General features: G+C 37.7%; 1 protein-coding gene across 6 annotated transcripts in view; it reads right to left on the bottom strand.

The window, feature by feature from the left end:
- LOC127414530 (protein kinase C zeta type-like) overlaps positions 1 to 18,875 on the bottom strand; it is a 190,045-nt gene that overhangs the window by 25,210 nt on the left and 145,960 nt on the right. For all 6 annotated transcript variants that reach the window (XM_051652617.1, XM_051652616.1, XM_051652622.1 and 3 more), the window contains 5 exons: positions 13,262 to 13,397; positions 13,068 to 13,155; positions 12,770 to 12,889; positions 9,637 to 9,716; positions 6,530 to 6,619 (listed from right to left, as the gene is read on the bottom strand). In XM_051652617.1, the coding sequence (XP_051508577.1) occupies positions 6,530 to 6,619; positions 9,637 to 9,716; positions 12,770 to 12,889; positions 13,068 to 13,155; positions 13,262 to 13,397 (514 nt within the window). The remainder of the gene's footprint in view (positions 1 to 6,529; positions 6,620 to 9,636; positions 9,717 to 12,769; positions 12,890 to 13,067; positions 13,156 to 13,261; positions 13,398 to 18,875) is intronic.

Genomic DNA, 18,875 nt, shown 5'->3' on the forward strand with positions numbered 1-18,875 from the left:
GGAGTGTCGCGCCATCAAGTGGGCAGTCCTCACTCTCCGGTACTACCTGTTGGGGCAGGCCTTCACCCTCTGCTCGGATCACGCCCCACTCCAATGGCTCCACCGCATGAAGGATACCAACACGCGGATCACCCGTTGGTATCTGGCTCTTCAGCCATTTAAATTCAAGGTGGTCCACATACCGGGAGCATAGATGGCTGTCGCCGACTTCCTTTCCAGAAATGGGAGTGGAGTTGTAGACAGGCTGGATGTCTCCCTGGCCAGAGTCGGGCGGTGGGGATATGTGGCAGCGGGGGCATGGTCGAGCATCCGTCCGGAGAGAGAGAAAGCGGTAAAGGCGCTTGCACCTGAGCTAGATTATGTGTAACACCTGTCTCTAATTCCAGTGAGCATGGGGAGAGCGGCATATAAGCAGCCACACCACCAGCAGAGAGTGAGAGAGTCTGGCACAAGGAAGGCCACGGTGCTCCTGAAGCTGCTACGTTTAATCTGTTATGTTTGTGAATCTGATGTGTTTAAGTTACTAGTGCCTGTGAAGCTGACGAGTTTGTGAAATTGTAAAGCATTGAAGTGTTAAAAGTCCTACCTGAGCCTGGAAAAACCTGCTTCCCTCTGTTCTCCTTCCCTTCTGTTTGTGAGCTGTTACAGCCTACAATGGGCACATGAGCATCAGAACTGTACCATGGAGCAATGGAAGAAGGTGGCCTGGTCTGATGAATCACACAGCCATGGCCTCAAGCAAGCCAGAAATTCTAGCAGGAATATGCCAAAATGCAAAACTTCTCCCTGCTCTAAAGACTATGAGCACATGGCCTTTTGGAGAAACTTTTGGTTCTCTGGACTGGTGTCAGATATGGAAGTGTAAGCAGTAGTTCTAGCAGGAAGACTCTGGATCCTTACGCTTTTATTCAATCAGGCATCTCATCCGATCACAATACAGACTCTACTTTAAAAGCCTGCACACCTGTCTCTATTGTTCGCATACTGCCATTGTTTTCACCCCCTCCACCCCATCTCCACCAGTTTAGGTCCCATCCTGGGTGGGGTTAAGCTCCGCTCCCCTGTCATCATTGCCTCCGGCACAATCTGACGGTTAAAGCAAGTATCTGAGCGCTGAACCGTAGGATAATATAAATATTATAATTTTCTCTATATTCATAATAATTCCAATCATCCAGAGTCTTTTCTGATAGAAGTGGACTTCCTGTGCCACCTCTCTGCTAAATCTGCCTTTACATGCTGCCATCACTGAGAGTGACGAAGACATAGTGTGTGTTCTGTTGCATCTCCCCACACTTCATACGGTGTGAAGAGAATCTGTCAGAGTGGAGAGAAGATTTTTACACCATAACTATGATTCTCTGCTTCCTCATTCAGTCCTCTTCTCTCTGTCTCACTCTCTCTCCCAGAAATGTGTCTCTCACTGTCTCAATCCACCAGCCTCTTTTCATTTGTCTCTCTCTCCTTTTCTCACTCTCTCCCACTTTGTCTCTCACCATCTAAAATCATCTCCCTCTCCTCATTCAAGCCGTTCTCACTCTCTCTCTTTTGCAATCTGCCTCACACCATCAAAATCAACGTCACTCTCTCCTTACTCAACTCTCTCGCTCCCACTCTTTTTTTCACCTTATATCTCCCACTCTGTCTCTCACTGTCTTAATAGCATTCCCTAAAGGAAAAGTCAGCTTTTTCCATTTTGCTAAACTCTTTTTTTCTATATTTCCTCTCTTTGTGTTGTTCTTGCTCTCTGCCGTAACATTTTCAAAATAGTCATGACAAAGTATTCAGACACTTAAATATGTTTGAATGTCACTGCATGAATTTCCATGATAGTCTAGGCTGGTTTATGCTGGTTTGGTGCTGATCTAACTGGTAGACCAGCAATGCTGGTCTTCTTAACCAGAAATTTTTAAACTTTGTGATGCCAATGACCCCAAAATATGATGATCCTCTAGTAAAGGACTCTTTTTCTAGAATATAAAGGCAGCTATATATTTTCATGTATAAATACCTGTTTATACTGTTTAAGAAAAATAGTAGGCATGATTTTATAAGGAAGACATTTTACTTGCATTATTAAAGGTGCACTCGGTAAGTTTTTGCTAATAAAAATGTTTTGCACATAAAAGACACGGAGAGCACTTTTTAGAAATACGTAAAAAATGATGCACACTCACGTTTGATGAAGACTCCAGTCATGTCAGTAGCTCAAAAAAATCTGTTTCATTTTACATTGAGCTGGTCAACCCCTCTTGGGCGCTGCCATGTTGACAACACATGACAACCTGTGTCATGCTCTTGACGTTACTACCACTAATAATACGTATAAAAATAACATGTTTAATTTATATAGTGCTATCAGCCAATGCTCAAACATAAAAGTACATGTAAACATAACAAACAAACCAAACAATATAACAGCTAAAACAATATACTTACTACAGACAACAACGGGGAGTCTAGAGTAAAGCCCAGAGTGATGGTATGAATCAGCAGGATTGTGATCCACCAGACAGTCCAAACAAAATGAGAGCAAGTGGAAAGAAAAAAATGTCCCAGACAAAAAAGGTCACTACTGGAGTCATGAAACAAACCACTACAACCTGCAGCACTCACGGCGCGGATCACGGGTGAATGGCACGACATCAAGCGCCAAGCGATAACACATGATGGTCTCAGCCGGCAGAGAGCTCGTGAGTCACAGTCCAGTGCGCTATAATGCGAGAAAATTAGTTTGGATTGAATCCAAGAATGTCCATTATAGGGATTTGTTACAGACTAAAAGTAACAAAACAGAAGATAAACAAACATCTTGCTGTGAAGTGGCAGAAGTTAGTAAAAAAACTTTGTGTATCCATGACGATAGGTGTCAGACCAAAACCAATGGTACTAGTGGGATGAGTAAGAGCCAGCTGAAAACGAACTGACTGCACCTTTAAGTAATTGCCTTTTATATTGTCACTGTATTTTCTTGAAATGTCAAACAATTTTCTTTGCAGTTAAGTTGACAGTATATCTTTTCTACCCTTTATTAGATATTCGTAAATGATAAGGTAATATTTAATTAAAAGAAATTATGAGACATTCAATGTCTCTTCACAAATTTGGACAGTTTTTAAATATTTTTTGTTGCTTAGTACTCACAAGACATTATTGGTGAAGCAAAACCGTGTGTGTGAAAAACACTTGGCGTCACTTCATAGACTTCAATGTATTCTGCAGCGCTGACACGAGTCATGCGAAAGACCCTTAATGCGTATTAATATCAGTCACTTTTGCACATTAATCATTGCTCTTCACAATCACAAAAGTGACCGATTATGGTTTCAAAACAGCGAATTTCTCAGAAAGGTGAGGATTTTGGATCCCTGAAATTATTATTTTTTTCCCATGCATTTATTTATTTTGTGGAATTTTATAATTTTCCACAGCACACCTGACAATCTTTCACGGCACAGTGGTTGGGAAACACTGGTTTAGACAGCCTATGTGCTCTCATTTAGACATGAAATCAATTCATTCATGAGCAATTAACAATAAGTGTAGCTCAAGCCCGGTCATTAGCGAAGCTCAGAGGGTTAATTCTGTGTACAGCACTACAGCTAGCTATAATAGTACAGCAGCTAAGTGTGTATGTGTGTGTGAATCTGTGTCTAAACCCATCCATTAAGCTAGCAAAGTGGCGGAAAATCCCAGCAATTGAAGCATGACGCATTAGTGACAGAACTCTAGAGCACGTAATTTCCTTTCCACATTGCCGACCTCCCGAGAGCATATCAGAAAATATACGGTCGACACATCCAGCCAATACAAATGCAATTACAGCTAATAAAACAGAACAGGTCGCAGCTGACTGACTGGCCGAGGAATTCAGTTATGTGAAGACATTCAACAATTACAATGTGTCTGAGGGAATTTTAAGATGGTATCGTGAGACATAAAGAGACTGGGTGGAGCTCATATGCAGTCTTGCAGTTTTTAAAACCCAGACTGAATGTACATGCCTTTTTTTCTTCAAGTTTTCTACGCTGATTCTGGGGAAAACATATGTAATTCAGCTGAATGGCTTTAAACAACATAAAATGGCATTCGCAAGACATTTTACTTATTTATTCTGAGTAAAATTACTTTTTTTTTTCAAGTAACATAGGATATTCAATGAAAAACAAAAATGAGGATGGGACTTGACTGTATCCATCGAGAATTGAATGGATTGTGGTTTCTATACACAATTTTTTTTTTTTAAGATTTATGCATTTCAATTTCATAACAAATTCCATCAAGTTGAATTGTGTAATCTTTAACAAAATTAAAAAAGTTTTAGTAATTTAATTTAGTTAAATATTATACAATTCAATTTGATGGAAATTTGTTTGGGTTAGTTCACCCAAAAATGAAAATTCACTCATCATTTACTCACCCTCATGCCATCCCAGATGTGTATGAGGTTCTTTCAGATGTTCTTTCTTCTGCTAAACGTAAACAAATATTTTTAGAAAAAACAAAAAAACAAACTCTCAGCTCTGTAGGTCCATATAATGCAAGTGAATGGTGACCAGAACCTTGAAGGTCCAAAAAGCATATAAAGGCAGCATAAAAGTAATCCAAATGACTCCAATGGTTAAATCCATATCTTCAGAAGTGATATCATAGGTGTAGGTGAGAAACAGATAAATATTTAATTTTTTAATTAATTTACTACATATCTCCACCTTTATTTCACATTCTTCTTTTGTTTTTGTGCAAATCGCCACCTACTGGGCAGGGAGGAGAATTCAAAGTAAAAAAAATGACTTAAATATTGATCTCTTTCTCACCCTCACCAATCATATTGCTTCTGATGATTTAGATTTAAACACTGGAGTTGTGTGGATTACTTTTATGCTGCCTTTATGTGCTTTTTGGACCTTCAAAGTCTTGGCCACCTTTCACTTGCATTGTATGGATTTACAGGGCTGAGATATTCTTCTAAAAATCTTTGTTTGTGTTCAGCAGAAGAAAGAAAGTCACATATCTTACTACACTTTTATTGGCAGTTGAAAGCATTATCAAACCTGCAAAATATTTACATTTGAATTAATCTTAATAAATAAAAAATGTCAAACCGTTTTCAAAATGATGGGGGAAAAAGAAGAACCGAACATGCAAAGGGCAGGGGATGTGTAGAATTCTCTTAATGATGGGTGTTTGAATTCTATGGAAACCTGCAGAGCTTCTTTTAGAATTCTTGCAAAATCATCTAAATATTCCAAAATAAAAATCACTTACAGCATCGTTACCTAAACTCATCGCCTTCTCTTCATCATTCCCTCTTTTTCACTTCCTGTCTACCTATCTGTCTATCGCTACCTCTTCATTATGAATCCAGAGTTTTCTACTATAGACACACATACGATTTTCTGCAGCTCCTGAATATTGTACGTTCTATCACTGACTTTCATGTTTCAGCATTATGTGCATCAGCTATACAAGACCAATTACCATCCACTCTTCAACCTTGTGGCATTTCAGCAAACTTAATTTGATATTCTCTTTCATTTTTGCTGCTGGTATGGAGTATCTATCAATGGCAACACACTATACATCCTGCATTCCCAAAGTATAGTTCATAAATTCCCAGAGTCTGAAAGTGCTGTAACCTTTAGTAGAGTTTTTTGCTATTGTTCAGGGTAATGTCTAATGGAGCTGATTTGGGCCGGTTTTGGGTCAGTACTTTTATCTTTTAAATCAGGTCAGGCAGGTGCTGCTGAACTGTGGGAATATTTTAAAATAAGTAATAATCTTGGGCCACTTCAATGGCAGTTTTTATTTTAAAGAGAAAGGAAAAAAGCTTTCATGACTATCCAAGATCATCAGTATGTTTAATCACCCTAATTGCAAATAAAAACAGCAATAAAACAGTAACTAATGTCAGAGCCATATCCTAGTGATTAGTGTGTGTCAGAGGTTGGTAGTAACATGCTACATTTAAAATTACTGTACATTTTCAAACAACAATGAAATTCACTGTCATATAATGTGTAGTTGTAGTGCTTTCAATATAGCAAAGGGTGAATATAATTTACAAATCACTCCTTTTTGTTTTTATTAGCATTTTTCATACTGTCCCAACTTTTTCGGAATTGGGGTTGTATAATGCATTTTAAATGTGTATCATGTACTGGAATATAAGAGAGTAAACAACCATTACGTTATATGTGAAAGTAACTAGTTACTATTCTTTTTATTGGATACTTACTCTTACTCGAGTAATTTATAACATTATTACTTTACTTCTACTTGAGTAATTATTTTCTTAAGTAATTGTACTTTTACTTGAGTAAAGTTTTTGGCTACTCTACCCACTTCTGGTGTGTGTGCTTCAGACACGTTGAGTGAGACATGGGTTTGAATCCGGCCTGCAACGTGGCCTGATCTCATTCCTCCACCCTCACCCCCCTTACCCCAAATAATTTCCTGTCTGCTTCTATCAATAAAAAAGTAACAAAGTCCCCCAAAACACTAAAGCCACCATGTGACATATGCTTACCTGGTCCCAGTCTATGCTTCTGAAGAATGTATGAGACTTGATGTCTGTGAATCCGGTCTGAACTTGGCAACCAAGCCTCTCTTTCGGGTCCTAAACAGAACAAACGGCCCATTTATAACACATCTAACAAAAGCCAGAACTTTACAAATATTTACATAACTTCATTTTATGTGTACCATCTATTTCAGGAGAATGGGGTATAACCAAACTGTGTTAAAGGATTATAGTAGTTCACCCCAAACAATCTGAAAATGACCCTTATGTCATTCCAAACCTGTATGACTCTCTTTATTCCTTGAAATACAAAAAGTTAATTTTTTTGAAGAATATACTTCCCCTTTTTTTCCATACAGGGCAAGAGAAGCGAATAGTTCTTTTGGGTTGGATCTTTTCAATTAATCAGTTTATTTAGTCCACAAATCTGATCTTAATTATTCTTTCATGAATTGGACTGATCCAGATCTCAAGTTTAGCTCACTGATTCAATGATTCGGTTGCAACAGATTGGAAAGAAAGATGAATAATGACTTAAACTTCAATCTGTTTCTCACATAAAAATATCATATAACTTCAGAAGACTTGGAATATAGCAAATATAAGTAAGCTGAACCACTTTAATGATATTCTTATGGTATTTTTTTTGTCATTTTGGAGCTTGTCAGCCCCAGTTCTCATTTACTTTCATTAAAGGGGTCATGAAATGGAGAATACAATTTTCCTTGATATTTAGACATATAAGAGGTAACTGTAATATAAAAACATACGGTAAATTTCAGAACTAACAACTTCACCCCCAAAAAATGCATTTAGAGTTGTCACCCTGCTGAAACGTCTCGTTTTAAATCTGTCTGTTCGTGACGTCATGACACATTGCTCATTTGTATCTACACATCCCACAACATGCGTCGTCTCACCCTTGGCCCGCCCTCTGGTGCGCAATGCAAGTCAAGAGAGCAGGCCTTCCATGGCTAACTATTCCTAACATAACACCTAAGGGGACCCATCTGGACTATTTTGGATTATGTTTTGAATATATTCATGCACTAGACAGACATCTTTGGCCACTTGATACATATCTCGTGCTGCTTTTAAAAGACGCGGTGTCAAGTTACAACTCTGAAAGGGAGAAGCAATTCTCTTTCATTCAGCTGCTGCCTGTGTTGCTTTGAGCACAAATAAGTCAATTCACGTCATTTTATTTTGTATTGTGCTTTTCACAACACACATCATTTCAAAGCAGCTTTACAGAAAATCATGCTTTAGCAGAAAATGAAACTGTATTATCTATAAAGTCTTAGAGTCATCATTGTGTAGTTTGATTAAATATTATTGTAAATTGAGTATAAAAATAAGTAATTAAATAATAATTGTATTTAGAACCCCAGTGAGCAAGCCGAAGGCGACTGTGGCAAGGAACACAAAACTCCATAAGATGTTGGTTAATAGAGAAAAATAACCTTGGGAGAAACCAGGCTCACTGTGGTGGCCAGTTCCCCTCTGGCTAAACAGCATAAATATAATGCCAATATTAGTTCATGTCATGGACGCGTTCTTTCGTCCATCTGTGCCATTTTTAATTGTTGGCGTATATAAACATAGGACGTCTTCGACCATTTCTGTGTGTTTCCGCCGATGTGCGCCTTCAGTATGTATGTGCATAGTTTCACTGTTCTTTGTACTTTGTATATGCGTTTTTTTATTTTTTCAGCTCATGTCAGCATGGATTGCTTGTGAACTGACAAAATACGATTCAAGCTTCGCAAAGGAACTGTTATTGAAGAAGGGGGCAGTTAAAAACACTTCAAAAATGTAAGTCAACCATTTCATTCATAAATATTTCAAATGTCAAGACTGCTTGATAGTTTATGGTGCTGAGTGTTAAAAGTTGTGCTTGAGATGAACAGTCTAATATATTCTGATGCAATGTGTTGGATGTGCATTATGCGTAAACCGTACAATTTTGTTTTATAATGTTCTTCCGATCCAGTTTGCTGAATTTGAGGGGCTGCATGATGTTAGCCAATCATAACAGTGGCCGTTTACATTGAAGTTTTAAGGAGACGCTTAGGCCAAAACCAAGCGTTTCAGACAGAGGGCCAAAAGAGGGTGAAAAACTGATCATATATTACTAAATTGTGACTGTTTTGGTGCAAAAAAAACTTTCATAACATTATCAGTGGACCTCAGCAAAGATAATACAATTATTTAAAAAAAAACAGTTCATGACCCCTTTAAATGGTTTGCTTTTTGTGTTCTACAGAAGAGAGAAAATTACATTGGTTTGAAACAACATCAGGGTGAGTATATTTTACAGAATAATACAGAATTTTCATTTTTGGTTGAAATATCCCTTTTATTCTAAAGAGTGATCAGTTGAAATGGCTTAAGTGCTTTGACTTTCCTGAAATCTTTGCATAATACAGTCACTGTTTCATACGTTGTTGTTATCTTGTGCTCAGAGACATTAGATGTGGATCCAGGAGTCTGTTAGTGACTCGCTGTGCTGATATACTCTTGTTTAATCCAAATTAATCAGGCAGCAGCTAAGAGGCCTGTTACTGGGTTTGAGGAACTCCAGCTCTTCAATAAATTCAGTTTGTCTTGACAATTAAAGAAAGACACTTCATTATTCACAGATTTAATCAAGCCAAACACACACACAGGCACATAAACTCTAGTGCATACACTCTTATGAGATCAGATTCATCTGGAGGGGACCCTTGACCCTCCTAAATTTAGCATGGATATTTTAGTTCAAGTCATGAACCCAACCAACCACCAGGAGATGAATCACAACATTACAACATTTGATTAAATACATGTTTGAAAATCAGATAAAAAGACAAGGGTACAAGAATTTGTTTGTATGAGGGATTGCATTGAAAGATTTATACATTACTGTTTCGTTATGGAAATTTTGAAAGGGATTTTGACTTCTGCAACCCTGCTGTTGCGCACTATTGTCCATTTTTTGTCCAATTTACTCTCTTTTTCTTGTATCTTTGATTTGCAAAATTATGGCAGCTGTATCACACTCACTACAGTGTTTGTAAAAGGTTATGAATGTTGTGGTATATGTGGCAGATGTAGGTACACCTTGCTCTCACCTTGTTTAAAAAACCTTTCAGTACACTCGCTGCCTTAACAGACAATGACCTGGGAATCCGTATCGGCTTCTCCAAAATGACTGAAAAGAGAGAAAAGGAAAGAAATAAGATAAAAGAGTATGAGTCATTCTTGAAGAGTATGCTAATCGTGTTGTGCGGCTATGTTACCCACACACACACATAATCTCACACACCTTCACAAACACATACACACACTAGAGCCATCTGAATAAACCCTTCAATATTCAATCAAACACTAAAGAGATTCCCCCCCACCATGTTTATTTTTGTAAATTCATCACATTTTGTTGCGCTGTTAACTGGATTTAAAACAGCCCACAAAAAAATTAGAAAATGTGTCTTTTTAATGTCTCATATTTTCTTTACAAAAAGCTGCATTTCTGGATTTTTTTTTTTTTTTTTTTTAACTTGTGTGTCTTGGGCATCCATCCAAAAGAAAAGCCTGTTAAATTTCATCCCTCTCTCTTTCTTTTTCTCTCTCTGTCTTGAAAGACAGAGTGCAGACGAGCATTTATCTTTCCCCTCTCTAAATGCCACATCCCCTGTTTGTTTTCTTTGCCAAATGAAAAGCTAAAGGGATTTAGGGCTCACTGGGGCTGTGCCCTGCTGCTGTGACGCGGTTTGGATGCCGGCCCAAAAGCTGCTAAATGTTGGCACGGTGATGGCAGCATCTGCCCTGATCCTGGGTGGGCTGCGGCGCACCAGCATGGGGTGGACAGTGTAGGGCTGGGAGAGGCTGGATCTGGATGGCACGGTAGCATATGGACAGACTGAGATTGGAATGGAGTGAATAGAGTTCCGGTTCTGGAGATAGATCCAGGTTCATGTTGTGTCTGTCTGTATGAATGCGAGTGATCCAGGAGCATGCTGCCCTCTCGGTTGGAGGACGAGAGAACAGACAGAGAAGCAGATGACCACACAGTCTCTGCTTTAGAGATGGCAGGGATGTGAGGAAAAGGGGGGTGCGATGACACAAATGAAACAAATACCCCAAGAATGTCTTGCTAATATAAAATTAAATATGGGATATGGATAACTAATATGTAATTTCCTTTAAAGAACATTTACTGACTCTTATGTTGCGCTATTCTCTGAGTGAAAATGTGCGATAATAGGGGGTTATGAAGCTAAAATGAGCAGTATTTGGCTGGTCATGTGATTTCAACATGATGGTCACCATGAGGTAACTTGCTCATTGTAAAATAAAACAGCTTTCATTTGAAACAGAGTCTTAACATGTAAGCGTACATCATTTAAAAATATTTTTTAAAAGTACTATTCATTTCTTTAGGAATAAAAAGTTTTTGGAAAACTTTTGGAAAAGGAAATAATTAATGAGTGCACTTTCCATGTTTACATATCATCAGTTATAGTATTCAGTCCAGTGTTTCCTGCACCCAGTGTTTATCTTGTTAGCCAAAATAACAAAGTTTTTTTTAATTTTGTCAACGATAACAAAGATGAGAAAAGACGCATCATGACGATAATCAAGCAGTTTTAATTTAAACATAATGTTAATGAAAATATGCAGAGAAAAAAAAATATATACTGAAAAATACTATATTAACAATGCACTAACACTGTTTTATTTATTTAGTTTAAAGAAAGAAAAATCTAGAAAAAATGTATTCAAATAATCCAGCCATAGTATTTTGGTGATTTTTTTTCTTTTGCTTAAACTGCGTGAATTGAAAGAGCTGAACACTTGTACAATGAACTTTACTAACAGGTGAATTACCTCACTCAAACACATCCTAAATATGTGACATTAATCAGCAGCTATAATTAAAACATAACTGTAATATTACATTTTACATATGCACAGACAATGAAACAATGAACTAAATTAAGCTCTAGTCAGTATGAGTAACTGTTGTGAATTCAAGGTAATGCAATATCCTAAAAACCTGTATAAACATGAGGAATTCACAACTGAGTAACTTCTAAAAAGTAGCAAATACTTTATTATATTCATTATATGCTATTATTTTAGGAGTTTATCTCAGTTTTCTTGTGTTGTTTAATCTTACATATTAAAAATATTAATCTGTTTGATACATGTTTAAATAATTGTAAGTAGTTACGTAGTACAAATATCTGGTTAAAATTTGGTTCAGTTTGAAACATGTTTTTGTGTTTATGTAACTAAAATTTTATTTTTGTCGACTAAAATTATATGCCATTTTAGTCAGAGTAAACTTTACTGAAATTTATGAATATGATGAAATGTTGACTAATTTTAAACAACATTTCGTCAAAAATTATGACAAATAATAAATTGTGAAAATTAGCACTGCTATACAGCAGTGGCGCAGAACCACTACTGAATCTATAGCATCTTGGCAAAAAATATATATTTTCTTTAGTGAGTTTGCAGTCTGAAGTGATGAGATAAAATAAAAAATAAAAACTGCAGAATAATACAAAGATAGTTTGCTGGCACGCAAAAACAAACATACAACGTAACTAGTGCAGTCTGATTCATGAACAAATGTCTCTTATTAGCTTATTAGGTTCTTTAATTAATCAAAAAGACTATTGGTTGGAAGCAGCGAAATTACTCGCTGAATCCATCAGAGCAGTTGCAGAATTAACCACTGACTGGATGTCTACATGACGCTGATATACACTACTGGTCAAAAGTTTTGAAACGCTTATTCTTTATTATAATTTTTTCTCCACATTTTAGAATAATAGTAAAGTCATCAAAACTATGGAATAACATAAATGGAACTATGTGAATTATGTTGTGACTAAACAAAATCCAAAATAAATCAAAACTGTGTTATATTTTAGCATCTTCAAAGTAGTCCCCCTTTGCTTAGAATTTGCAGACATGTACTCTTGACATTTTCTCAACCAACTTCTTGAGGTATCACCCTGGGATGTTTTTAAACAATATTGAAGGATTTCCCATCTATATTGGGCACTTATTGGCTGCTTTTCTTTATTATTTGGTCCAATTCATCAATTTAAAAAAAAAATGTTTTTTTATTACATTTTAGTTTTATAATGAAATAAATTAAAATGGTGGCAAAATGGTTGTTAAAGTTGTATGCATAAATATAAGATCTGAATGTGTGTTTTGGCTGAGAGGGACCAGTGAACGCACCCTGGAAGAGATATTCCTCTGTGTTCATATCTGGATTGTCAGTGATGATGTCGAATGGAGATCGGCCTGCCATCATTTCGAACATGAGCACACCCAGGGCCCACCAGTCTACACTGAACCCTGAGAGAGAAATAGGGAGGGTGAGGCAGAATAAGAGAGAGAAATATCAATCTATTAAACAATCCCTCTAAAATAATATTATATTAAATGTTGGGCTCTGCGTCATTTAGGATCATGTTGTATTTATAGTGAGGATGTGCATGATTCATGAAGTATAAGGACAGGTTGACACACTTACCATAATCCTCTCCCCTCAGGATCTCAGGAGCGATGTAGTTAGGTGTGCCACAGAATGTGCTGGTGGTATCACCCGGTCTGATTCCCTCCTGAAACAATGGAAAAGCAGATATGAGTGACACTTTTTGTTCACATTCTGTCTGTAAAGAGGTATTTTTATTGTTATTACTGTTAATAATGATCATTAGGCTCTACCTTGCACATGCCATAGTCTGTTAGTTTGATATGGCCATCCTGGTCCAACAGTACATTGTCCAGTTTTAAATCCCGGTAAATAATTCCCTTCTCATGCAAAAAATTAAGAGCGATGCAAATTTCAGCAGCATAAAATCTGCAGGAAACAGGAAAAATGAAATCATGGGTGAGACTCATTACCACTGAACTTACAGATAAGAAACAAAAGATTGTTAATGCCATGGTTACCACATGTAAATTTTTCAGGTTTTCGTCCCTAAAATGCGTGTAAAAAAAAAAAATAAGCTACTAATAAGTATTTAGCTAAGAAACAGCCCTGATACTAGTTCAGCAAACCTGGAAAAATTTAGTGGTACAATTAGAAATTACAAAAATATAATATTTTTTTTTCTTTGTGTTTTGCATAAGAAAGAAGAGCAAACGGGTTTGGAATGACTTGAGGGAGAGTAAATAATGAGTTTTTATTTTCTGGTGAAATATCCCTTTAAGAATCAATATACTGGTATATGGAAACACCATGACACACTCTCATATGCTCATTAGAGGTTCAAGCAAGAATTGCTGAAACCCTATTAAAATTGCTAAGATTTGTATTTGTATTATTCTTCTGCCCTAAATTGATCATGCAGAAGAAACCGTAAGGCCTAGAGACTTGAAACTTTGGGGAATGGTAGTACTCCAGCTGGCTATACATGCGCATGTTCTCGCCCCGATTGGCCTATAGGTGGTGCTGTAGCAAAGGCAAATGTGTTTTGGGCCATAAATCCTAAACCATATGTTTAGGACACTCAGGTGCCTTATATCATTGGAATCTTTGGCTCAAGCCGAACAAAATGGCAATCTTCGATTTCATTTCCATCATTAAAATTTTTCGTGATTTGTCTTAAAACCTACTTTTGCAAACTAGTCCTAGGCGTTTGACCAATCGGAACCAAACCAGTGCAGAAATATTCTCTGGAGTCCCAATATTGATTATTATCAAAAAACATTTTTTAACTTTCGATTCACCTTGGCAACAGTATGCCAAAACGTACAAAGCGTCAATGGCCACTTTTATGCAAATGCCTATAACTCTTGAACGGTATGAGATATTTACACAAAACTCTGGAAACGTATATATGGGGACACCTGAAAAAAATTGTGCACCTTGGCCATTTGGTGGCGCAATACAAATTAAAAACCTAAAAATGGCTCTAACTAAAGGCAGGCATACACGGTGCAATTTTCGGCTGTTGTGTGAGCTCCTGATTTTTTCCAGTTGGGAGAGATCGCGTGGAAATCGTTGATGCTCGAGTGGTCGTGGCTCGCATCTTGTGAGAGGAATTCTCCCATTTTATTCATGACCACATCACAGGGAAGGATTCTACAGAAATGCCATGCTGTTCTCTGCTCTTCAAACAAATAATTTGCCATACAGGTTGCGCTAGAAATCAATCTTTATCACTCTGATGGAAAAAGTTGTAAAATCATACTTGCATTCATTTCAGTTCTAGGGTGACATCTAGGGGGTATAGCATATGTTATAATTGTATACAGTGCATCCGGAAAGTATTCACAGCGCTTCACTTTTTCCACATTTTGTTAAGTTACTGCCTTATTCCAAAATGGATTAAATTCATTATTTTCCTCAAAATTCAACAAACAATACCCCATAATGACAATGTGAAAGAAGTTTGTTTGAAATCTTTGCAAATTTATAAAAAAGAAAAAAAAAGAAAAGAAAAGAAAATCACATGTACATAAGTATTCACAGCCTTTACTCAATACTTTGTTGAAGCACCTTTGGCACCAATTACAGCCTCAAGTCTTTTTGAGTATGATGCTACAAGCTTGGCACACCTATTTTTGGGCAGTTTCTCCCATTCTTCTTTGCAGGACCTCTCAAGCTCCATCAGGTTGGATGGGGAGCGTCGGTGCACAGCCATTTTCAGATCTCTCCAGAGATGTTCAATCGGGTTCAAGTCTGGGCTCTGGCTGGGCGACTCAAGGACATTCACAGAGTTGTCCCGGAGCCACTCCTTTGTTATCTTGGCTGTGTGCTTAGGGTCGTTGTCCTGTTGGAAGATGAACCTTCACCCCAGTCTGAGGTCCAGAGCGCTCTGGAGCAGGTTTTCATCAAGGATGTCTCCGTACATTGCTGCATTCATCTTTCCCTCGATCCTCACTAGTCTCCCAGTTCCTGCCGCTGAAAAACATCCCCACAGCATGATGCTTCCACCACCACGCTTCACTGTAGGGATGGTATTGGCCAGGTGATGAGCGGTGCCTGGTTTCCTCCAGACATGACGCTTGCCATTCAGGCCAAAGTGTTCAATCTTTGTTTAATCAGACCAGAGAATTTTGTTTCTCATGGTCTGAGAGTCCTTCAGGTGCCTTTTGGCAAACTCCAGGCGGGCTGTCATGTGCCTTTTACTGAGGAGTGACTTCCATCTGGCCACTCTACCATACAGGCCTGATTGGTGGAGTGCTGCAGAGATGGTTGTTCTTCTGGAAGGTTCTCCTCTCTCCACAGAGAAACGCTGGAGCTCTGTCAGAGTGACCATCGGGTTCTTGGTCACCTCCCTGACTAAGGCCATTCTCCCCCAATCGCTCAGTTTGGCCGGGCGGCCAGCTCTAGGAAGAGTCCTGGTGGTTCCAAACTTCTTCCATTTACAGATGATGGAGGCCACTGTGCTCATTGGGACCTTTAATGCTGCAGATATATTTCTGTACCCTTCCCCAGATCTGTGCCTTGATACAATCCTGTCTCGGAGGTCTACAGACAATTCCTTGGACTTCATGGCTTGGTTTGTGCTCTGACATGCACTGTTAACTGTGGGACCTTACATAGACAGGCGTGTGCCTTTCCAAATCATGTCCAATCAACTGAATTTACCACAGGTGGACTCCAATCAAGTTGTAGAAACATCTCAAGGATGATCACTGGAAACAGGATGCACCTGAGCTCAATTTTGAGTGTCATGGCAAAGGCTGTGAATACTTATGTACATGTGATTTTTTTTCCGTTTTTTATTTTTAATAAATTTGCAAAGATTTCAAACAAACTTCTTCTTCAACTCTGTCATTATGGCGTATTGTTTGTAGAATTTTGAGGAAAATAATGAATTTAATCCATTTTGGAATAAGGCTGTAACATAACAAAATGTGGAAAAAGTGAAGCGCTGTGAATACTTTCCGGATGCACTGTATACACGATAGTGGATATGTGAGAGATATTTTTCAACTCCACAACCACGAGTCTGGTGAAACCAAGGACTTCTAGGTTGAAAGCTCCACCTGTCAATCAACTGCAGCGCTAAAACAAGATTTTTAAACAAGCAGCTTTAAAGCACATTTACATGGACAAGACTTCTTCAGCATGTCTGCTATCAACATGCAAGCAGTGACACAGATGAGAAGGACGTAGCCTACATCTAAAGCTGAATAACAGGCTACAGGTAGCCTACTCCACTAAAATAACTCCGAATTCTGCACTAAATGTCATGTTTGCGCTTAGATTAAATCCAAGTATAACAGTCAGAAACGGTGTGTGAATTTTGCGTACTTTTTAATCTTGTTCATTTTGTGCGCTGTATTATCATGCAGTACTGGCAGCAACACACTGTCGTTATGATTGATGTATGCATTTATGAAATCACACAGCCTCCCTTTGATATAAATAAATTGTATAAATAAATATATTCCGATCAGCCACAACATTAAAACCACCTGCCTAATATTGTGTAGGTCCTCCTCGTACCGCCAAAACAGTGCCAACCTGCATCTCAGAATAGCATTCTGAGATGCTATACTTCTCACCACAGTTGTACAGTTGAAATGCCTTATTGATGAGAGAGGTCAACAGAGAATGGACAGACTGGATTGAACTGACAAAGTCTATGGTAACTCAGATAACCGCGCGCTCTCTCTCTCTCTCTCTCTCTCTCTCTATATACATATATATATATATATATATATATATACATATATATATATATACACTGGTGGCCAAAAGTTTGGAATAATGTACAGATTTTGCTGTTTCGGAAGGAAATTGGTACTTCAAGGTGGCATTTAGCTGATCACAAAGTATCATCAGGACATTACTGATGTAAAAAAAACAGCACCATCACTATTTGAAAAATTTCATTTTTGATCAAATCTAGACAGGCCCCATTTCCAGAAGCCATCACTCCAACACCTTATCCTTGAGTAATCATGCTAAATTGCTAATTTGGTACTAGAAAATCACTTGCCATTATATCAAACACAGTTGAAAGCTATTTGGTTCGTTAAATGAAATATTGTCTTTGTGTTTGTTTTTGAGTTACCACAGTATGCAATAGACTGGCATGTCTTAAGGTCAATAATGGCAAAAAAGAAACAGCTTTCTCTAGAAACTCGTCAGTCAATCATTGTTTTGAGGAATGAAGGCTATACAATGCTTGAAATTGCCAAACACTACAGTCGTCAAAGACAAAGGACAACTAGCTCTAATATGGACACAAAAAGATGTGGAAGGCCAGATGTACAACTAAACAAGAGGATAAATACATCAGAGTCTCTAGTTTGAGAAATAGATGCCTCACATGTCCTCAGCTGACACCTTCATTGAATTCTACCCGCTCAACATCAGTTTAATGTATATCAGTAAAGAGAAGACTCAGGTGTGCAGGCCTTATGGGAAGAATTGCAAAGAAAAAGCCACTTTTGAAACAGAAAAACAAAAAGGAAAGGTTAGAGTGGGCAAAGAAACACAGACATTGGACAACAGATAATTAGAAAAGAGTTTTATGGATCTTAACCCCATTGAGCTTTTGTGGTATCAGCTAGACTGTAAGGTGCGTGAGAAGTGCCTGACAAGACAGCCACATCTATGGCAAGTGCTACAGGAAGCATGGGGTGAATAAAAGTACCAATTTCTTTCCATAAGAGCAAAATCTGTACATTATTCCAAACTTTTGACCAACAGTGTATATATATATATATATCATAACTGCATATACCAATCATAATGACAGTGTGTTGCTGCCAGTACTGCATGATAATAAAGCGCACAAAATGTATATATATATTTAAATCGGCAGATGAGTTTTCAGCTAATGCAGCCCCTGGCCATGCCAGTCTTCTTTTTATTTCTTAATCGCAAGCTACAAGGAATGAAAGCAATGTCCTCCTCTGGCTTTATGTCTTATAATGATAAAAAGTGCAAAAATGTGTCGTGTCGTGTACCACTGCATCTGTACAAGGGTGGATTTAGTGATTTGGGGGCCCTAGGCAAAGTACATGAATGGTGCCCTCTTTAATGACACACAAATGTGTCTGCGGTTGTGTCTTTTACCCTGGTTGTGCCAGCTTTCTAAAAAGGATTGAATAATAATATCTGACAACACATTATATAAAAAAACACAATCTGGCTACTATGAACTACAATATATTCTACTACAATACCTTTTTTTCTTTCTCACTCTCCCTCTTTCTTAATGGACTTTTCCTCCATCAACTTGACCTTGAATTAACTATATCCAAATTATTAGACTAAAACTTGACTTTGCATGTTTCCAGAAGGCTTTGCTCAACTTTTAAATTTTAAAACATAAAAAAGTTTGCTAGATTTACATTGCTAAATAAGGTG

This window comes from Myxocyprinus asiaticus, chromosome 24 (assembly GCF_019703515.2).
Source record: "Myxocyprinus asiaticus isolate MX2 ecotype Aquarium Trade chromosome 24, UBuf_Myxa_2, whole genome shotgun sequence".
In the NCBI taxonomy this organism is placed as follows: Eukaryota; Metazoa; Chordata; class Actinopteri; order Cypriniformes; family Catostomidae; genus Myxocyprinus; species Myxocyprinus asiaticus.